The sequence below is a fragment of the Protopterus annectens genome, chromosome 5.part1, assembly GCF_019279795.1.
Source record: "Protopterus annectens isolate FY-2018-M chromosome 5.part1, PAN1.0, whole genome shotgun sequence".
Classification (NCBI taxonomy): Eukaryota; Metazoa; Chordata; order Ceratodontiformes; family Protopteridae; genus Protopterus; species Protopterus annectens.
In genome coordinates this window covers 305,688,095-305,709,308 of record NC_056736.1, presented here as the reverse complement: position 1 = coordinate 305,709,308, position 21,214 = coordinate 305,688,095, and the positions used below count along the sequence as shown (strand labels likewise).

Genomic DNA, 21,214 nt, shown 5'->3' with positions numbered 1-21,214 from the left:
ACCCATTCATTCAATCTACACAACCACCCCTGGAACAAACAGGGAGTAGGGAGGAGGGAGAGTAATTGGCCTCAGCAATGTGGGATGAGCTAACAAATACATTTGCAGCAAAAAACAAAACCCTGTTCTGTTCCACATATTGTAGAGCTGCAACAATAAAGATTGGCAAAGGTAGCCAGAGGAGTTGGCAAAAAATAAGCAAGGAAGCCCTAGCAAATAACATGCTAGGTAGCCACCCTAAGGAAGAGTGCCCCTAGACTTAAGGAGAGGAATCCCCTAAGCAATAACCTTGCCATGCACCGAACCTTAAAGCAAAGGTGGTAGAAATTAACCCCCAAATGAAATGCTTTGTGAAACAGCTTTGCCCTCAGTGGAATGAGCCTCAACTTTGAAACAAACTCAAAGACTGGATAATAATAACAAGCAATGAACAATCCCCCACCCAATATCTTGTTTTTGCAAAAACACAACTGCCCTCATGAAAAAAGCAAAAGAAAACAACAAATAGAGAAAGTAAAATCCTTAATATCCTGGTTTACACTTAAACGCATAACGATACATCACAAGGCATAGAAATCTTTAAATTCTTTTCCTTAATTTGAAAATCAGTATAGAAATGAAGGCATTAAACTCAAGAGCTTTTTCCGACAGAGACCACGAGGTATAAAGCGAAGGAAGGGATTAATATTTCCATTCATAGTTATATGAAGAAGTTCAAGAGCAACAGAGTAAAAAGCCTGTGTAGTAAAACCTACCCCACAACCAGAAAAGGACACCAAGCAGTCTTCCAGGCTCTCGTGGGGGTCTTATTTCAGTTAGTCAGTAGGCAAAAAAAGGTCAGGATGTAAAAGTTACAATGGTGGGTCACACAATCCCTGAGAGCAGCCTGTGGTCTTAAAATTTTGCCCTGAGAGATTGACCTAACATTCAGGATGATGAAATTGCTTAAGCATGAAGTGGAACAGAAAAATTAGGCTCAGAAATCTCCTTAATGGAGATTGCAGCAAAACTTTGTCCAATAACTAAATGTAAGATATTGAAAATTCACACCAAACAGGCTCAGAAATCTCCAAATTCTTTCAATCACCTGCAAAATAGAAATCCTCCCTTTTTTCATCTGTGACATTTTTTCTGTACTGTGTGAAACTTTGCTTAGAATCATTTTTAAAACTGAGAGTTGAGAAGCACCTGTTGCAAAACAGGGAGATGAAGAAAGTGTGTCAGACTTAGAGAAAGAGTAATGGGCTTGAGCAGAGCAAATGACAGGGTGAAATAAAGACTTGGAATGTGGGCTCAAGTTGTAAAGGCCTTCTTTGGGAGAAGGACCAAGAGGCTCATCTGTGGTAGCAGAGAGGTCAATGGCCTTCCACAAACTCACCTTGGCTTGTCTTGTCTGACCTTTGAAGCACCTTTGGGAGAAGAGGCAGAGGTGGGAAAAGAACAAGCAGAAGAACATTTGCAACCAGAAGAAAGTAGCATCCACTTTCAAAGTTGTGTGATGAATTTTTCAGGCAAACTGAAATCAGCTTCAGATTAGTTTTCTGTCTTACATTTGTCACTGTGTTCTCTGCCCGACACATCTGGATTTTTTCCCAGAGAAGATCCAGGAGTTTGTCAGGGGATCCATAGTTTTAAGCTTTAACACACATCCCATAGAAAACCCGTGTTCCCCTGCAGAATGTGTAGCTGCAGAGTCCTTGCCTGTCTGCAGTTCATAAAATCATTTGGGTAATCAACAAATGCCCTGCTTGTGAGCTGTTTTCAGTTGATGTACTGCCTCAACAGTGTTGTTGTCTCTTATAACTTCAACACCTGTGTTGATGTAGTAACTTTCTTGGCCATGTCTTTCAACTGGATGACTACCCATGGTATTCTGGAGGGATATGTAGATGCTCATCTCTGGCAGGCACTGCGTCTTCTTCCCACTTCCCTGTTAGAGTCCTTCCTCAAGCAATGTCTGACTCATCTGTCGTTAAAATCTTTTTTTGCCTCTGGGGGGGTCACAGAGTCTGCAGTGTTTCACAGATCTGATTCTGCTGCCCAGGTTTTTTCCAAATACCATTGTTTGTTTATTTGAATGACAGTGTCCATATCCTTTGACATTGAATGTCAAGATGATTTGATACCTTCTGTCCACTGGCCTTATGCAGTTTGGCATTGGGATGAACCCAGAATAGATGCGAACCCTTAAGGTTTGAAGTTTGTTACTCCGGTGTTGGCCGGACTGAACCCTGAGTTGATGGAAGTAATCTGAAAGATTGTTTTGAGAGAAAGTACCAGGAAGGCTCTTTTGTTGCTGTATTCACAGAAAGGGCATCTTAAAAGCCATGCTTGTTATTCCACACTCCTAGAATGTCTTGAGAATTGCACAGAATACCTTTGTGCTAATGCTGAAGAATGACTTTTAGAAGGAACTGTAGCCACAAGAGTTTTCACTCACCAGAGCTAGCACTCGCCCCCAGAAGGATAAGATGGAATTAAGCAGCCCAGCAACCATTAGGGCTGGAGCTTAGAATAGCTATAATACTCTGGTCAACAGATAATGAGGTTTTTATAGCAGAGAACTGATAAAACTTGCATGTTAGTCGAATACGCTTTAGAATCCTGCAACTTAGTCTTATAGGCGAGATAAACAGTTTTAACTTAGTGATCTAGAAGTAACCATTGTAAGATTCCTCCCAGCACAGGTAGAAGTCAGCGTCTCCTAACATTTTGAAAGGATTGGAAAATAATAAGTGTTGTGGATAGATAATCCAAAATTCTGTCACAATTCCCTCCCTAATCCTAGGAACCAGCGAGTAATAAAAATTTGGAGCCTTCCAGATTTTGAACAACTACTGAAAGGCCTTGTGTGAGAGGCAGAGAAATTTGCTTGTGAGCCTCTGTTCTTTGTTTGAAAGGAGCGCTCATGCCTTGAAATAGAATCTGGAAAAGGTGCCTGTAAACCAGAGTGAATGATATCCAGAACCCATCTTGCCTTTGGGTGTGGCCAAGTAAATCTAATTTCAAAAGCTCTGCTAAAGGCAGGTCATTGGGTCTGCAAAGAAAAAGTAGCCTACCCTCAAAAGAGTGCCAGGTAGGGCCACGTGAAGGACCTGGGCCTGCCCTGCCCTCACCAGGCCTAAAAGAACCGACTCCTGTCCTCACCACCTGAGAACCTTGAGTTTGCTATAGGGTCAGGGCCCAGTAGGCCTGCAAGACCTAATATCAAGGCATGCATAAACAAAAGAGGCTGCACCTGCAATAGACTTTAACAGTTCTCCATGCACTTGCCTTGTCCTTTAACAGTTAGTTGCTTCTTACATTTGAATCCCTTGCAAACAAGCAAATCTAAACACTTAACAACCATCCAACACATAACCCTGTAAAACAGCATCCAAATCAAGAACAGAACAGAGAGGCAGCTAAAGAATCGAAGGCACACAGCAGTGGCTGCACGAAGAACAGAACCAAAACCACACCCACAGGAGGCACTCCGCACACTATCTCCTGCAACTCTGCACAATCCAATTTCCCACTCTGTAGTGAAAACAGAATCCAAATCCTGCAACTCATTATAAACCAATACCTTAATATGAAATCCCATATGACAAGCGCCCAACAAAGCAATCTTAATTCTCATGGTGGAAGTGGCTAAAGTGGATCTATCAATTCCCCATTCTAAGCCGGCCAGCCTGGACAGGGAGGAATTTTATCAACAGCCCAACACTCTTAGGCCCCTGATAACAGGATTTTAGTTTGCCTAGGACTCTTAAACAGCCCCCTGATTTATCAGATATGGGTTCAGCCCTAGCACTCTTAAACAGAATCTTATGGACTTGAGGGCGAGAAATCAAATTTCAGGAAGTTTCTGCAAAACAGAGGCAGAGAATCAGGATTCAGGGAAGCCTGCAAACTACATCTTCCAACCTAAATTGGAAACAGAGAATAAGCCTCTTAGCCTATGCAAGGAATCAATGAGAAATCCTAAAAAAATGCTCTATAGAATGCTCCCCCTGAAAATAAAAAAATCCTCAGGGAAGAGAGCAGAGTCTCTGAATCATCCACATCAGAATCAAGAAGAGGCTGGTGACTCAAGAATCATTCAAGACCAGATCAGAATAAGGACTCTACAACCCTCACTCACTCACTCTCCTAACCCTTCCAACATTAGTCAAAAGGGCAGGAGGGGCATAGAACCTCTAATCATTGTAATCAAATCCTCTGCCTAGCATAGCATATGCTTCCAAAGACCCTGGAACAGAACGGAGAAACCCCCACTGAAGAAAAAAACACTGGAGAAACCCCAAAGAAGCTGGCAACACAAGGCCTCTTAAAGAAGCCTTGGCAAAGAGAGGGAAGAACAGCCACCTGAGAACAGCCTCAGAGAGGGCCTACTTCCCACCTGAGAAGCCCTGTAGCCTTAGTAACTTCCCTCTGAGACACCCAGAAACTACAAAGTGGCTCCTGGCTCTCCTCCCAAATTCTATAGAACCCGACCGGCATTCAGGGTCTCTTCTTCTTCTAAACGGTTGCTTTGTTCTTCTTCGCGCTTTGCTGTTTTGCTGAAAGGAGGCGGCCGAGCAGCGAACGCCGGAGCATCCAACGGCATTTAATAATTACCTTCTAAAACACTCAACTGGCACAGTCTCTTAAATCCCTATAGTAAGAAAGCAACCAACAACAAGAGCGCAGTCAGGCCAAAACAGGGCCCTAAACAATGTATACACAAATAATGGTAATCCCTATTCCCACCAGTTTGTTTACAGAAATACAGTTATTCACTTTTCTCGGTTAAATACTGAGGCAAGAGGCAAAAAAAAAATAAATATCAACGGGGGTACTTAGCCTTTGATTCTGAAACCGAACCTGACTTCAGAAACTTTGAAAGCGCCAACTGCACTCGCAAATCTGCATCGACCATTGACCAAAAAGAAAAGATTGAGGCGAGCTGTATGGATGGGGCGGTCCTAGTACCCTGACTGACTGACGCGCGTCAGTCTAATGCCGGCCCGTGCCAGCCGAGTACTTTGTATTCGGGCCGACTGGACAGCGGACTACCCCAATAGTTAGGACTGCAGCAATGTGGAATGAAGAACATCTTCGTCGCAGAAAGGGGCTCTGAAAAGGGCAACTTAAGTAGGCCCTTCAGGATCAACTTATTCTTGTGCTCATTCAAAGTGCACTGACTGAAACTTTGACAAATCACACAGGGAGGTTGCACTGAAAGATGGGGCACCCCCAAACAATAAACACAATCATCACGAGAGTCACTATTCGGAAATTTACCCTTACATGAAGCACAATGTTTAAAACCCGATGTGCCCTTTTTAACAAACATCATGAAAATTTACACACAACAATGAAGGAGAGTACTATAGAAATATTTTCAAACACTGCTATCTCTATGTCTAAAATTATCTAGATACACACAATATCTATGAAATATGTCAAAAAACACACAACTAGTCAGACAAAGGGAGAGAGAGAAGAAATACCAACGATGGTATTCAAGGAATACAACAAGAGTAAAGAGAGAAGGCCGTACCATCAAAGGTACTTAAAGAGTTTACCAAACGGATAGAAGCAGGAGCGGAAGGTCTAAATATAACTGTAAATATACAGAATTATCAATATAAACCACAATCGTAACGAAAAAGAGACCAAAAATCTTAAGAGAGCTCGGCTGAAATGCAGCTTTATGGCTATGCGGCAAACAAGATCCGAGGTAACAGGGAGAAGGGCATTATGGGTAGAAACTTACCTCAAGGGTTTTTTGGCTGGAGCGAGCTTGGTATTTGGCTGACTTGGTTCTGAGGGCTCAGAACCGAACCCATCAGTAGTGAATGGAAATAAGATTAAACCCATCAAATGTTCTGTTTTCAGGCTAGCAGCAAGGAAGTTCTGAAGTATTCTGCACTCATACCTGCCATCTTTGGGCTTAGGTCACATGTAGAAGTACAGCATGAGGAAGGTACTCAGGTTTTTGTATGCAGGCTGGATGTATGCCTATCCTTGAAAGGATATGCCATAAGTTATTAATACTGCAACTGTCATCTTGGTTAGACATCTATCCTACCTGTAGCAAAGGTTAGAGACCACTCTTGGGTAATCAAGCACAGCAAATCCTGATAAGGATTAGGCATCCATCATATCATTCTACTTGTGATGACTAGGATTAATATGCAGCTTATTGTCAACCCTCCAAAACAAAATGAAAGTGCAAGATAACAAGCGTGTCAGCACTAGACTGCAACAGAATAGCAAGGTGGTATATGTAGCCATATCTTATCTACTAACTGCTTGACCCTGGAAGATCACTACAGATATACATTAGACATAGATATAGACATTTCCCCTGATGGGACCATAAAGCAATGCCTTATACAGGGGAACAACTGCAGTTTTGGAGTATGAGGCTGACCAAGGAATTGAGATAAAAGAATCAGAGGGCAAAGGAGTTGTCACAACAGAAAAACTAAATCAAAAATACATATACACAATAGCATTTTCTCCAAAATGTGATATTCACTTGGGGTTTTCTACCCAAGAATGTCAATTCTATTTCATATCTGACAGCCTAATATTACAATCAGATTAGCTTCAGTGCAGGTATGCATGTAAGTGTGTGCATGCAAAGTAATGGACAAACTACTTAAACAAGTTGAAAACTGGTCTTTATTTTTTAACTATTTTTTGTTAGAATGGTCTGTTGAGCCACTGGGACATGATGGACCATACCAGAACCTGTAGACTGTTCTGTCTATGAGCTTTTACTAATACCAAGATAAAAGAAAATGCAGACTATAAAGTTCAGACTGAAACTAAAGCACTTACCCACTTTAGTATAAACTGTTAACTCCTGCACGGTTTCAACAAATGGCCAGAATTTATCACTATTTTCTTCTGCAATAAACTCACTAAAAGAAAAAGACAAAAAGAGAAAGGTGATGTGAAACTGGCATATGGTGCATGTAGCATGGTAATGAAGCATTTAATTAGCATTACAATTTAAATTATTCTTCAGGTACAATAATGGCTTTCTTGAACCTGCGAAAAAATGAAGTGAAAGCATATGTACCTTTTGCTTTCTGGGCATTTTTTCACTTTCCCTCACATTCCTTGTTCCTGCCCAACATTATGCTACTAAATACAAGGAAACCTCACTCAACTGGCCAATTCACAAACCTGGTTTCTTTTTACCTATAACCATTATCATGAGTATAAAGGTTATGCTTGCAATATCCAAAGGAACTAACCAAAAGCTGCAGTAATATCACATCTGTGATGATGCATAAAGGAAGAAAAGTGCATATGTGAAAGGAATTCATCCAACCTGCAGATACTGACTTCTGTCTCTGTAGTCCTAACATTTTGCTTACAAATCCTATCAAGTTCTTGCCCGCTGGCTTCAGAACTTTTCCCACTGCTGGATACCATTCTTCCTTGTCGACCTAAAAACAGCTGACAAGTCACATCTGGGGACTATGGCTGAAAATCAAACTGAAGGGTAGTTCCAAACCTATGATTTTTTGAGCAGGTCCCCTAAAACTCACATACCAGGAAAAATAAGTACAAAAATTCCATCCTCTACTACTGTAACACAAGTTAACTTATACAGACCACACACTTCCACCACTAGCAGCACACAGAAAAAAATGCCTGTCTTAGATGTTGATCTTAACATTTACAAGGTAAAGATGGTGCACATACCTAATGGTTGTGCAAAATAGCACTAATTAAAGAGCTACACACCATGCAGACAGCCACCAAATGCACATCAGCACTTCTGTGTTACTGCCACAGCTGCTTCCCATCTCAAAACCCTCAATATATATGTACGATTTGGCTAAGGTTGTTGGAATTTACCGTCTTCACCAAACACCAACCATGCCAACACTTGGCACTATGACAATTAATCAGAGCTTTGATTACAGTCTATTAGCATGCTTATAATTAAACAAAATACAGTTACGACAGTGATTAAAAACATAGATAAAAAGATGCACAAAAAATAAAGGAAATCAAACAGCAAAAAGTAATATAATACTACAGCATACCTTTGAATTAACCATAATTAGGTAACTAACTTAAAACAAATTAAATATGCAAGGCAAAACAAATAAGGAATGGGCCCTGAATTTCAAAGATACAGTGTACTGATGCAGACACATTATGGACACTTTCAGTGAAAGGAAGGCATTTGGCTTTTTGAAGAATGGTACAGTATTCAAGCCTTCAGGACAGTCTGTTGAATCTGCATATGCTACTGATAGTGGTTTGGACAGCATGGGGAACTTGTGCAAAACGCAGAGGGATCACAGGTAGGGCAGACACAGCTTAACATTTTCACACATTTATCTAGAAGAATTACATAAATGTTATACTTGCCCTGTCCAAATGTTTACAACCCTGATAAAAGCTGATACTGTAGTAATTGTGCCCTGTTCGTAAACAGAGCCTAAAATTTCCAGTATAAATTAGTGTTAAAAGGGACTGCAACATTATGAGCTAGGGTTGCTGTATTTTTTTTATTTTAATTAATCTTGTATACAAGAGAAATCAACCCATGGATGGGGCCCATCAAAAGTGGTTATAAAAACTTTAAATTCTTGAGGGTCTTACAGTGCACTCTGATGCGTCTTTTAGATGTACTATTTGCTCAGGACTAAATCAAATAGGCCACCTCTTCTACCACGATATCATTAAACTTACTGGTATTAAAATAATACCAGAGTTGTTCTCTCTTAAAATGTTCAAAGAGTTACTTATTATTTTATCCTCAAGAGCATACATGCACCTGGATACATCAGACATTCTCAAAACTTAATCTCATTTAAAGTAGGTTAGAATACAAAAGGGTGGTCCCATAACACATGAATGTATCTATGTACTGGCAAACACTAAGTATGCATTCCCTACATTGTTCCATTACAGTGAAGTTGATCACAAGATCATAGGTTGGTACTGGGCTAACTGCCCGAAGGCATATATTAGCCCAGCCACATTGTGCAGTATTCACCGCCTCTTTAGTAGTTCCCTAGACCCTTGTACTAGCAGCTAGTACCCTTGGCCCCTATGTAGTAGTGCTGTTGGTGTGATCCCCGGTGTGAACTTTCTGTTACCCATCCACTCATCAAGGTTCCTCTTGAAGAGTGATAGTGAGGGGCTCTGTCTTATGTACATCGGGACCCTGTTCCATAGTAAGGGAAGTCTCTGCGAAGGGGATCTATCCCTCCAGCATGTTCTATTCATTGTTGTGTTGAGGTTTATATCCCTAGAGCGTGTAGCTCGAGTAGATTTTGTTTTGCTAAGATGGAGCATGTTCAACAATTCTGGGTTGGACATGGCTCTGTACGTTAGACAGAGATCGGCTCTGAGAAAGCGGTATGCAACAGAGAACAGTCTTAGCTTTTTCAATCATGTTGCATAGGGCAACTGTTTGAGGCCAGTAATCCTCTTGGTTAGGTACCTTTGTGGTCTCTCCAGCTGCTGGAGATGTCTAGCCAGGTACATTCCAATTGGTGCATTGTACTCAAAAATGGGTCTGATGAGGGAAGAGTAGAGGGGCACCATTACATCCTTAGATCTTGATGCGAACCCTTTCGTGGTCAGATGGGTCACAAAGAAGGATTTTCTAACCACTTTGGCAACATGGTTATCAAAGGAAAGCTGACTATCTACTTGGGTCCCTAGATCACTTATTTCTTCTTCAGATTTCAAGGGATTACCTCCTATGTTGTAGTTTGTGGGTACTCTGTTTTTTCCAAAGGGGATTACTACGCATTTTTTTGCATTCAGCTTGAGACCATGGCTTTGACACCATCCATCAGTCTCATTTTGGCCCTTCTGGAGGATCTCCATGTCGGCCGAAGACTCTATTATAGCACCCAGTTTGCAATCGTCCGCAAACTTAGTCAGCCACAGCCCTTCCGTGCTTGCCTGTACTCCTGAGAAGTATATGCCAAACAGGAGGTTAAGAGGTTACTGGCAATTGACCAGGAGGTCATTTCAAGCCTAGCCATTTCATCCCAATGTAATACCAATGATAGTCTAGTCAATACCCAGGATTGTATTTAGCAATGACTGCCCATGTCCAGGAGGGTAGTGGGTGCTATCCGGATATACCATCTTCAGAAAGGATAGCTCCAGTAGAAATATCAATCTAAGGAAAACCAAGAGGAAACCTGTACATTCAGGAGAGAGAAATGAAACAGGGGGAGGAGGGAGGGAGTGAATACTGCAACAGTGAAGGAAAGGACATCTACTGTTATGGTAAGATTTTACACAACTGTACTATGTCCTTCCATTCACTGGTTGCTGTATTCCTTATATCTGGGAGAGTGCCAAAGCTCAAGAAGAAACATAGGAGGAGGAAGGACCAGCAGAGTCATCTAGGAAGCCATGAAGGATGACCCTACCAAAACCAACTCTAGCTCTGAAGATTCCATCCAACTTGTAGTGCTTGGTAAAAGTATGCACAGAAGTCCAGGTAGCTGCCTCAAGAATACAGTTAGTGTCCAAACCCATGAAAAAAGTACCAGAAGTAACCACAGCTCTAGTAGAATGAGCCTTTGCAGAAGTAAGGCTATTACCATGAAAAGAATAAAAAGAAATGGCCTTTGAGATTCAAAAAGAAATAGTTTGCTTGGATACAGACAATCATAGGGACCTAGGATGAAAAGAAACAAAACAACTGATCAGATTTTCTAATAGACTTAGTGTTATTCAAATAAAATCTGAGTTGTCTATGCACATCCATCCAAAGTACGCAGCACCCTCTCACTGGCAGATTGCGGAGAGGAGAAAAAAGTATGGAAATGAATATACTGATTAACAGACAACCCATCGATCACCTTAAGCATATAAAAATGCTTAGTTTGCAAGGACACCCTGTCCTTATGAAACACCAAAAAGTAGGGCAAGCCATAACAGCTTGAAGCTCAGACACCCATCTTGCAGAAGTACGGCCCAACAAAAGAACAGTCCTCCTAGAGCAATGCTGCAAGGAAGCTGAAGCAGCAGGGTCAAAAGGAGCCTGAATGAACTTCTTCAAAGCAAAATTAAGATTGCAGAGAGGGGAACAGGCTTCCTGGGTGACCTAATACAAAGGACACCTTTAAGGAACTGTTTACCTTTAAAACTTAGAATCTAAAGCAGGAGATAAAGGCAGAAAAGCAGAGATAGCTGTTAAGTGGGCATTAACAGAAGAATAGGTCAAACCAGCATTGAGCAATTCACAAACATTAGAATCAAAGGAACATCCACAGTAAGTGGATCCAGGTTATGAGAGACACACCAAATAGAACCCCCCTTCCATTTGGATAATTAGGATTTCCTAGTATTGGGTTTCTTGGCCTCATCCAGGACCCTAAGTATGTCCTCCGAAAAAAGGTGTACTTGTGGAATCAAAATCCTTCCACCCACAGTGTCAGCTGAAGAGTGGACAGGTGGGGATGGATGAGACACCCCTTGTCTTATGTGAGTAGGTCCATCCTGTGAGGTAACCTGTGATGACTGCCCTTGGCTAAATGCAGAAGAGGGAATCAATGCTCTCAGCCAAAAGGGGTTTACCAACAAGATTTTGGGAGCAGCCTGCTGTATTTTGAACAGGACTTTTGGAATGAGAAGAAGGGGAGGGAATGCATAGTGGAAACATCCCCGTTCCCAGAAAGAGAGGGCATCCACCTTCCGCACCCAGAAGACATGGGACTCTGGCACAAAATAGAGTATGTTATCTGTTCAGAGGGGAGGCAAACAGATCTACTTGAGGAATACCCCACTGGTGGACAATGTCCAAAAACACATCCCTGTGAAGCATCCATTCGTGGGATTAAGGACCTGCTCAGTGTCTGCCACAATGTTTTGACCTGAGGGACTGTAAACTGCCTGAAGGGTCACTTGATACCAGACAACAAGATCCCATAACAGAAGTGCCAACCGGCAAAGAAGGCAAGATCTTGCTCACTCTGTTTGTTTATATATCATGTCACTTTGGTATTGTCTGGAAATACCTTGAGAGGTCCTGGAGAGAAGAGAGGAAGAAAAGCCTAAAGAGCCAGCAGAAGCGCTCTCATCTCTTTGACAATGATGTGCTCCTTCTGTATTGGTGACCACACCCCCTGCACCTTTAGGGAGCCAAAAGCTGCTAACCATCCCCTGTCTGAAGCATCCATGAACAGTTCCTGATAAGGAAGAGGGGGATGAAAAGGGAACTCTGGATTTAGAGACAACTGCTGGATCCTCTTGAATAGTACCCGAGTCAAAAGATCTTGAAGTACCTCCAGGAAAAAGGGGAGATGTTCCCAAGGAGGCTGAGGAATGCCCATGGGGGGAGGGGGCAAGATTTCCACATCGTGAAATACCCCTGGCGAATAACAAACAGACCCCTAACAAACAGACCCCAAGAATCCTGAGTAATCTGAAGCCACACAGAAGAGAGAGAGAGTGAGAGAAAGGCAAAGATAAAGAGGAATGTGGTTGGGAAGAAGGAGATAGCACCTGGTTTATTTGGAAAGGAAGACTTTGGAATCCCTGAATTCTGAGTAGCCTTAGCAGAAGGAGCCCGCTTGCCACTCTTTCTGCCCTTAGTAGGAGGGTGAGATTGCTTGCAAACAAAGGCTAGCTTACTGGGGTAGTTTCTCTGAAATTTAGGAACTGGAGAAACAAACATGTCTGAGTTCCTGTAAGGCCTTCCTCTTATCCTGAGGGGACTTAAACCAGCAGCACCTTCCCCAAACGCACATTTACTATCAAGAGGGGCATCCATCAACTTAGCCTTGATACTATCAAGCAATCATTGAAGTCGAAGCAGAGAATTCCTCCTCATCACAGAACCAAAAGGAGCAGCCCTAGAAGAGGCATCTGCTGCATCATAACTACACTTGAAGGAATGACAAGCCACCTTTAAGGAAATATCTTACAGGAAAAGAGCAGAAGATTTACCTTTAGAGTCTGGAAGATAAGAAATAGCCTGACAAGCCTGATAAAAGAGAGCCACTACATACCTGGACATATTGGTCTGATAATTAATAGCGCTAAAAGCCAAGGTAGCCAAGGTGAAATCCTTCTTACCTAGTCTTTCCATGACTCTACTGTCTTTATCAGAAGGCAGTAACTTGGGCAAAGGAAACAATTGAGAGGGGTTGTCAGAGGTTACAGACACTACTGAGGGGTCAGCAGCAGGACACTTGAACAAAAAGTTACAGTCCTCAGGCGCCCTATAAAACCTATCAGGCTTCTTGGGAGTTGGGGGCAAAGAATCAGTGGCTTTAAAGGCATTAGGAAATGCATACAACAAAGCAGCCAAAACAGGAGGAATAGCAGACGGTTTAGGGGAGTCCATCTGCAGCAACTGTAGTACCTCTTACGGATCTCAAAGACCTGAGCACAACTCCATCATCGTCGTGATTGTATCCCCAAAAGAAATTTCTTCAAAGGGAGTATCAGGACTGGTAGATTCCTCTTCCTCTGACCCTTAGTCCACAGGAGAAGGAATTTGGGAAGAGTAAAAAAGAAGTTAAGCACTTAACCATAACACGTTACATGTGTGTTGTCCATCTCCGCCTTTATTCTCACTTGTGGGTCGGATCCAATCCATAGGATCCATCTCGGCCTTTTTCAAAAGCTCGAGGTCTTCAGCAAAGCTCATGGGCATTCTCCCTTACCCATGATGTAGTTCCCTAAACTCTCAGATATTGTTTGCCCATAAGAGAAAAACGTTAGTGAAATTAAGGTTATAGGTAATAATATTAATAGTGTAAAAAGAATAAGTGGTTTCTGAGGCTATAGAGTCGAAAGGATATATCCAATTAGTACTACCTGGTCTGCCATGAGCATAGGCAGGGGGTGGGTGGGCGAGTTGCAAGAATAAAGGTGGAGATGGACAACACACATGGAACATTAAGGTAAGTACATAACTTCTTTATGTGATGTTGTCAATCTTGCCTTTATTCTCACTTGTGGGACTGTGTCCCAAGCTACCTGATTCTTGGATGGCTCATGGAAGAATATTCCTCAGGACCATAGAACCAAAGGATGCTCTACTTCTGGAGGCCAAATCTACTTTGTAATCAGTAATGAAGGTACAAGGGGGTTGCTCATGTGGCTGCACCAAAGATACTGTCCAGAGATAGCCTTGCTTGGAAAGCTAAAGAAGTAGCCATCGCCCTGGTGGAATGAGCTTTGACAGGCGCAGGGAGAGCCTTGTTCTTAGCATTGTAAATAAAGGAAATGCACTCAGAAAGCCATTTGGATAAGACAACCTTAGATACTGGTAAGCCTTTCTTAGTTTTAGAATAGGAAAAAAATAGCTGATCTGATTTTCTGAATTCTGTAGCTCTATGTAGGCAAAAACATAACTATGCACATCCAATCGATGTAACAAGTATTCTCCTCTATTCTGAAAATTTGGAAAGAGTACCGGTAACTCAAAAGACTGATTGAGGCTACTTTCAGATACAACCTTGGGCAGAAAGGAGGGGTTGCTGCGTAAAGAGAGACTGTCCTTATGAAAACATAAATTTTGGTGGTTTTATAGATAAAGCTTGCAATTTATTTTTATTTATTTATTTTACATTTGTTAACCGGGAAAATCCAGCTGGACAAGGTCCATTTTCAGTGGAGGCCCGGGGAGAAAAGCTCTGAAAATACGAGTACAGCAAAATTAGATAGTAAATGAATAACAGTCACAAAACAGTCACAAAAAAAAATCTTGCTTTTTTCCCACTTTTCTGAGATTTAAAAAAGTTCAGTTACAGGCTTGCTGTTCTTGAACTGTTTTTAAGTTTCTGTGAGGCCATTTTTTGCTTGGGCTAAAGAAAAGTCTCTCTGTTGATCAGTGGCAGTGAAAAACATTGAGCAGCCTGCCTGCCCCTGTGGGAGTGGTTACTGACTTGAAACTGTAGTTTTATTGGCCATTTTGGGTCAATTCCAAAACTCCTTCATCTTCCTCTCTTAAAACCTGGTTGCCTCGTGGTTTTGGCGTCTTTTCAGGCTTGTTGGCTGTTGGTGAAGCACCCACCAAGAGGAGAAAACGCCGAGAGAAGAAAGGAGCCACTTTTGAGACTAAGTATTTTTCCTCTGTTTATTTGCTAAGTTTTTCTGCATAGCCACCTATTTTGAGCATTTTCTGGCTTGTTAAATTTGATTTCTGCATTAGTAACTGTATTTAGAGCACAACCTAGAGCTGTTTACTGAATTTCCTGTTTGCACTTATTTTTAAAATTGTTTTTTTCTCGAAACTTGAATTTTATCTGTCTTTGGCCTAGCACTCTTGTGTGGGGTCATTTACTGCACTGTTATAACTTGTTGATACTTGTTAACCTCTGAAAAAACAAAAAAAGTCTTGCTTTTTTCCCACTTTTCTGAGATTTAAAAAAGTTCAGTTACAGGCTTGCTGTTCTTGAACTGTTTGTAAGTTTCTGTGAGGCCATTTTTTGTTTGGGCTAAAGGAAAGTCTCTCTGTTGATCAGTGGCAGTGAAAAACATTGAGCAGCCTGCCTGCCCCTGTGGGAGTGGTTACTGACTTGCCCTCTTTTGCACGGTTTTGCATGTTTTTGAGCATAGCGCAACAACGGGCAGCGCTGCCTAATTGGGTTTAAACTATTCCTGGCTCCACAAAGTCTGCTCTTCACTTTTTCCCTTAGAACTGCTCTATCTCTCAACTTAAACACCATATTCTCATTCTAAGGCCCTTCACTGGTCCAATTAAGTAATCCTACAAGTTAGCACTATTAAACCATAAGCACTACTTACTCTTATACTCTCTACGATTACCCTGTCCTCTATTGGTCCGTCTTAAATTCAGTTTCCCTGTTACTCTAGCATGTCCAAAGGTCAGTCAATGGTTTCCTCTCCAGTCCAGCTGGTGAATCTGGGAATTTTGAGGCAATGTTACAACTGTTTCATGTACACGGACAACCCTCTCCTCCTCCAAACAGGTTCAAATATATGTGAGAGATGCAACTATTTAGCCAAACTGGAGGCTGATCTCTCTCATCTCAAAACTGGTGTAACCAGTCAGGAGGAGAAGGTAACCTCACACAACACAATTCCAGTATCACATAGTCCCACCACATCAGCGAACCAAACACATAAATACACAAAATCATACTCGGAGGCTCTAAATAAAAATCTACCTAAGCAACAGAGACCTCCAAAGCAGATATCCAAGCAAACGCTACCTCAAAACAAAACACACACAACACATAACCCACAAAGTCAGTGTGCCAAGCAGCCACAGCCCTTAAGGCTGAATAACACACCTGATACTCTTGTTATAGGTGACTCTATTGTCAGACACACTGACGTCCCGCTCACCAGGCTGAATAAAGAGAAGGTCACGGTGAGCTGCCTGTCGGGTGCTAGGATCCGCCACATAACGCAAGCACTCAGGTCACTCCAAAGCAAATACAAATATGACTCGGTCATTGTACATGTTGGTGTGAATGACCTGAGACGTACCTCCCTGGACTACATGAAAAGAGACATAGAGGAGCTCTCTGATCATGTAGCCCAGGCTGGTATGACCCTGACCTTGAGCAGCATCTTACCCTCACCTAGAATGATGCCACAGTACAAAGACAAAATGATCGATTTTAACAATTGGCTAAAATTTTGGTGTCATTCAAAAGGGGATCCAGTGTCTGTCAGCCTGGGATGACATGCTCGACAAGCCACGTTGCTTCGCTAGGGATGGCTTGCACCTGTCACCACTGGGCTTTTGGATATTGGCAAAGGCTCTTGCCACCCCATAGTGCCTTTTTTAGGCAAGGCTCAAAAGTCAAACCCACCCCCATACACAGCACAAGGAACAAGAAACTAAGGGTAATGCTGCTAAATGCCAGAAGTCTTAACCTCAAGATGCACGCACTCGAAGCTCTCCTCAGTATGGAGAACATCGATATCTGTGCAGTGACAGAAACGTGGTTCAAGGCTCCAGAGAGCACCCCAGCACTACCAGACTATACCTCGTATCATGCTTTTCGGCCCCAAAACCCGGACCAAACCACAAAAGGAGGGGGAGTTTCCATATTTATCAAGGATATCCACACCTCCAGGTTAGTGGCATTGCACGAAGTATCGGAGACCATCCATGTGCAACTAACAGTGGGCAAGACTGCTTTTCAGTTTATAGCATCCTACAGACCACCCTCTCAAAGTCAGGAATCCCATTCGGCTTTCCTGAAAACATTGGAGAACATGAAGATCTCTCTGAACACCATTATATTGGGCGACTTCAACTACCCAAACATTGACTGGGAAGCACTACTCAAGCCCCAGCACCTTAGCCCAAAGATTCCTGGAAATTATAAACTCAAATGCTATGGAACAACTAGTCACCACTCCCACAAGAGGGACAACATACTAGACCTGATCATTACCAACATGGGGACTCTATGCTCCACAGCAGAAGTATATCCCTCATTGGTAAGATCAGACCATAAATTAATTTCACTGGATGTTCACATCCTGACCCCACCCAAGCCCAGAAAACCACAGTGAAAAACTTCTCAAAAGCGAACTTCTCACTTCTCAAAACCGAAGTGGAATCCTTCAAGGCTCCAGGGCCAGTGGAAACTACAGCCCAAACTGCAGAATCCTATATAAATGCATTCTACGGACATCTCCAGGAATGCATGGATCATGCTATCCCAAACAAAACCAAGACCCAATCATCCAAAGGCAGGCGTCCAGTCTGGTGGACCCCTGCCATAAATAAACTGTACAACAGGAGGAGGAAGCTACTACATGATAGAGCAAAATCCCTAATAGGGAAGGCATCTCTGATCAGTACTAGCAAAAAATTACGATCCCTCATAAAATCCTCCAAGGCCAGCTTCGAGAGAAAAATTGCACAAGACACCAAAGACAATCATAAGGCTTTTTTCAGTTATGTTAGAAACCTGGGATGCAACTCCCAGACTTGTTCTGAGTTGATTCTAAACGACAAAAAATACACTGAACCCACAGACATCGGCAATATCCTGGCAGACAGGTTCAGTGCAAACTTCTCCACCCCCAAAAGAGCAAGTATCTATCCCGGCAGAGGGCTGCCTCCCAAACATCTCAGATGCTCAGGTGAAGGCTTCCCTCTCCAAAGCAAAAAAACACTGCTTCCATGGGACCAGATGGCGTCCCAGGTTGCGTCCTACATGAACTACAAGAGGAACTAATCCCTCAAATAAAACAGCTATACAATCTCAGCCTCACTACAGGATATGTGCCCACAGAATGGCGTACAGCAACAGTGGTCCCACTCCACAAAGGTGGAGCCTCTACAGACCCTGGAAACTATCGCCCCATAAGCCTGACTAGCTTAGTCTGCAAGGCTATGGAGAGGATCATCATGGAGCTCATAAACAAAGACATTGGGGACCTACAGACACTAGGTCCTACCCAGTTTGGCTTTGTCAAGGGCAGATCCTGCCTTTTGAACCTGGTTGACTTCTTTGAAACAGTCACCAAAGCCATAGATGAAGGGAAGGTAGTCCACACAGCCTATCTGGACCTTGCAAAGGCATTTGACACAATACCCCACTCGGGCATCATAGATAAGCTATCCAGCTTAAATATAAACCCCTATGTCACAAGATGGGTCGCAAACTGGCTCAAAGACAGAACCCACAGAGTGAGAGTTGCTGGAGCCATGTCAGACTCGAAACCGGTCACAAGTGGCGTCCCACAGGGTTCTGTCCTGGGACCACTTGTTCGGTATATACTTTTCCGAGGTACAGGCAAACATGGGAGGACTATGGCTCACCAAGTTCGCAGACGACTGCAAACTGGGCGCCATAATCAACTCTCCAGCTGACACAAACATCCTTCAAAAAGGTCTCACAGAGACAGATAACTGGTGCCAGCGCCATGGTTTAAAGCTAAATGCCAAAAAATGTATAGTCATACCCTTTGGCAAAAACAATGTGCCCACAAATTACCACATAGGCGGAAACCCATTAAGTACAGAGAAAGTTATTAGGGACCTGGGGACCCAAGCTGATAGCAATCTCTCCTTTGAAAACCACATTGCCAAAGTGGTTAGAAAGACCTTCTACATAGCCCACCTCATCACGAAGGGTTTCACATCTAGATCAAGAGAGGTAATCGTGCCCCTTTATTCATCCCTCATCAGGCCCATCATAGAAGACAATGCCCCTTTTGGGATGTACCTTACCCGACACCTGCAGCAATTAGAAAGACCCCAAAAGTATCTCACCAAGAGGATCAAGGGTCTCAAACAGATGCCATATGCTGCTCGGTTAAAAAAACTCCAGCTCTACTCAGTTGCATACCGCCTACTTCGAGGCGATCTATGCCTGACATACAAAGCTATGTCAAATCCAGAATTAATGGACATGCTCCACCTCAGTAAATCTAAATCCCTTAGAGCCACATGCTCGAGGGACTTGAACCTCAGCACAGAAATAAATAGAACTTGCTGGAGGGACAGGTTCATAACCCAGAGGCTCCCTTCGCTCTGGAATAGAATTCCAGTTCATGTGAGGCAGATCACCTCAATGAATCTCTTCAAGAAGAATCTCGATAAGTGGATGGGGGATCGTAGGTTTGTCCCAGGGATTACTCCCGTGTCACTATTAGACAGAGGCACAGTAAACTAAACCTTAAAAAGGGCACAGTATACTCAAATCAAGGGGTGGCGTAAGCCATACAGAATCGGACTAGGCTTATAATTGCCCCAGGGCAGATAGCCTAGTATGAACCTATGAACAATTTCAGGGAAAAATACAAAATGCAAAAATTTTAGTACAAGAGTTTAGACAAATTATAGTAACTAGCCTAGACAGAACAAGTATAAATAAAAAGGTTATATAAATATGCAAAATCCTAGGAAGTACAAAAGGTAATGACAGAAAGATACTTGACATAGTAAGACAAGACCTATGTTGAGAAACTGGAACCACAGTAGCTGGAGAGTGCAATGATGGGGAGTTGTATTTGGAGTGAATAAAAATGTTTTGTTGGGGTTAACGATGAGTTGAATATCAGAGATCCATTTTTCAATAGCAGAAAAGGATTGTTGAGCAGGTTGCTGTAGGGTCGAGAGAGATGGGGCTGCAGAGATGAGTGTTGAGTCATCAGCATACTGTATAAAAGTGCCTTGGTTTATGGCAGTGTGCAGGTTGTTTGTAAAGATGGAAAAGAGAAGTGGACCCACTATTGATCCTTGTGGTATGCCAATGGAATTAGGAAGTAGGGGAGATAGGACATCTTGCCATTGGACAGCCTGTTGTCTTTCACAGAGATAACTTTTGAACCACGAAATAGTAGAGGTAGCAAAGGATAAGTATGTAAGGGAATTTAACAGCTTTGGGTGTGATACCATGCCAAATGCCTTGGAAAGGTCCAGGAAGGTGGCAGAAACAAAATTGTTATTGTTCCTATGGTAGTTAATTTGATTAGTGAATGAAAAGTGCAGTAGTTGTACTGTGATGTGGATGAAAGCCATGTTGGGTGTGGGAAAAAAGGTGTGTGTTCACGTATTGCATGACTTGAAAATGAATACACTTTTCGAGGAGCTTAGATAATGGAGGACGTATGGCTACTGGCCAGTAGCTGGAACTCAATAAAAAAGACATTGGGAACCTCCAAACACTTGACCTGGCCCAGTTCGGCTTTAAGGGCACATCATGCCTACTAAACCTGGTTGACCTCTTCGGGACAGTCACCAAGGCCATAGACGAGGGAAAGGTGGTTCACACAGCCTATCTTGATCTCGCAAGGATTTCGACACCATTCCCCACTCGGGTATTCCAGAAAAACTCACCAGCCTGAACATAAACCCCTACGTCATGAGATGGATTGCCAACTGGCTTACAGACAGAACTCACACGGTAAGAATAGCGGGCTCCAGGTCCGACTCTAAACCAGTCACAAGTGGTGTCCCACAAGACTCGGTCCTGGGACCCCTACTGTTCGGCGTATACTTCTCAGAAGCACAGGCAAACACAGGAGGACTATGGCTAACCAAGTTCGCCGATGACTGCAAACTGGGAGCCATAATTGACTCTCCAGCTGACACGGACATCCTCCAAAAGGGCCTTACTGAGATGGACACCTGGTGTCAAAGTCATGGCCTCAAGCTAAATGCCAAAAAATGCATAGTCATCCCATTTTGGAAAAACAAAACACCCATGAATTACCACATAGGTGGCAGCCCCCTTAATACAGAAGAGGTAATAAGAGATCTGGGGACCCAGATAGATAGTAATCTCTC

At 42.7% G+C, this 21,214-nt stretch overlaps 1 protein-coding gene across 2 annotated transcripts in view; it reads right to left on the bottom strand.

The window, feature by feature from the left end:
- UGGT2 (UDP-glucose glycoprotein glucosyltransferase 2) overlaps window positions 1-21,214 on the bottom strand; it is a 4,352,373-nt gene that overhangs the window by 4,066,453 nt on the left and 264,706 nt on the right. For both annotated transcript variants that reach the window (XM_044072987.1, XM_044072988.1), the window contains exon 3: window positions 6,817-6,899. In XM_044072987.1, the coding sequence (XP_043928922.1) occupies window positions 6,817-6,899 (83 nt within the window). The remainder of the gene's footprint in view (window positions 1-6,816; window positions 6,900-21,214) is intronic.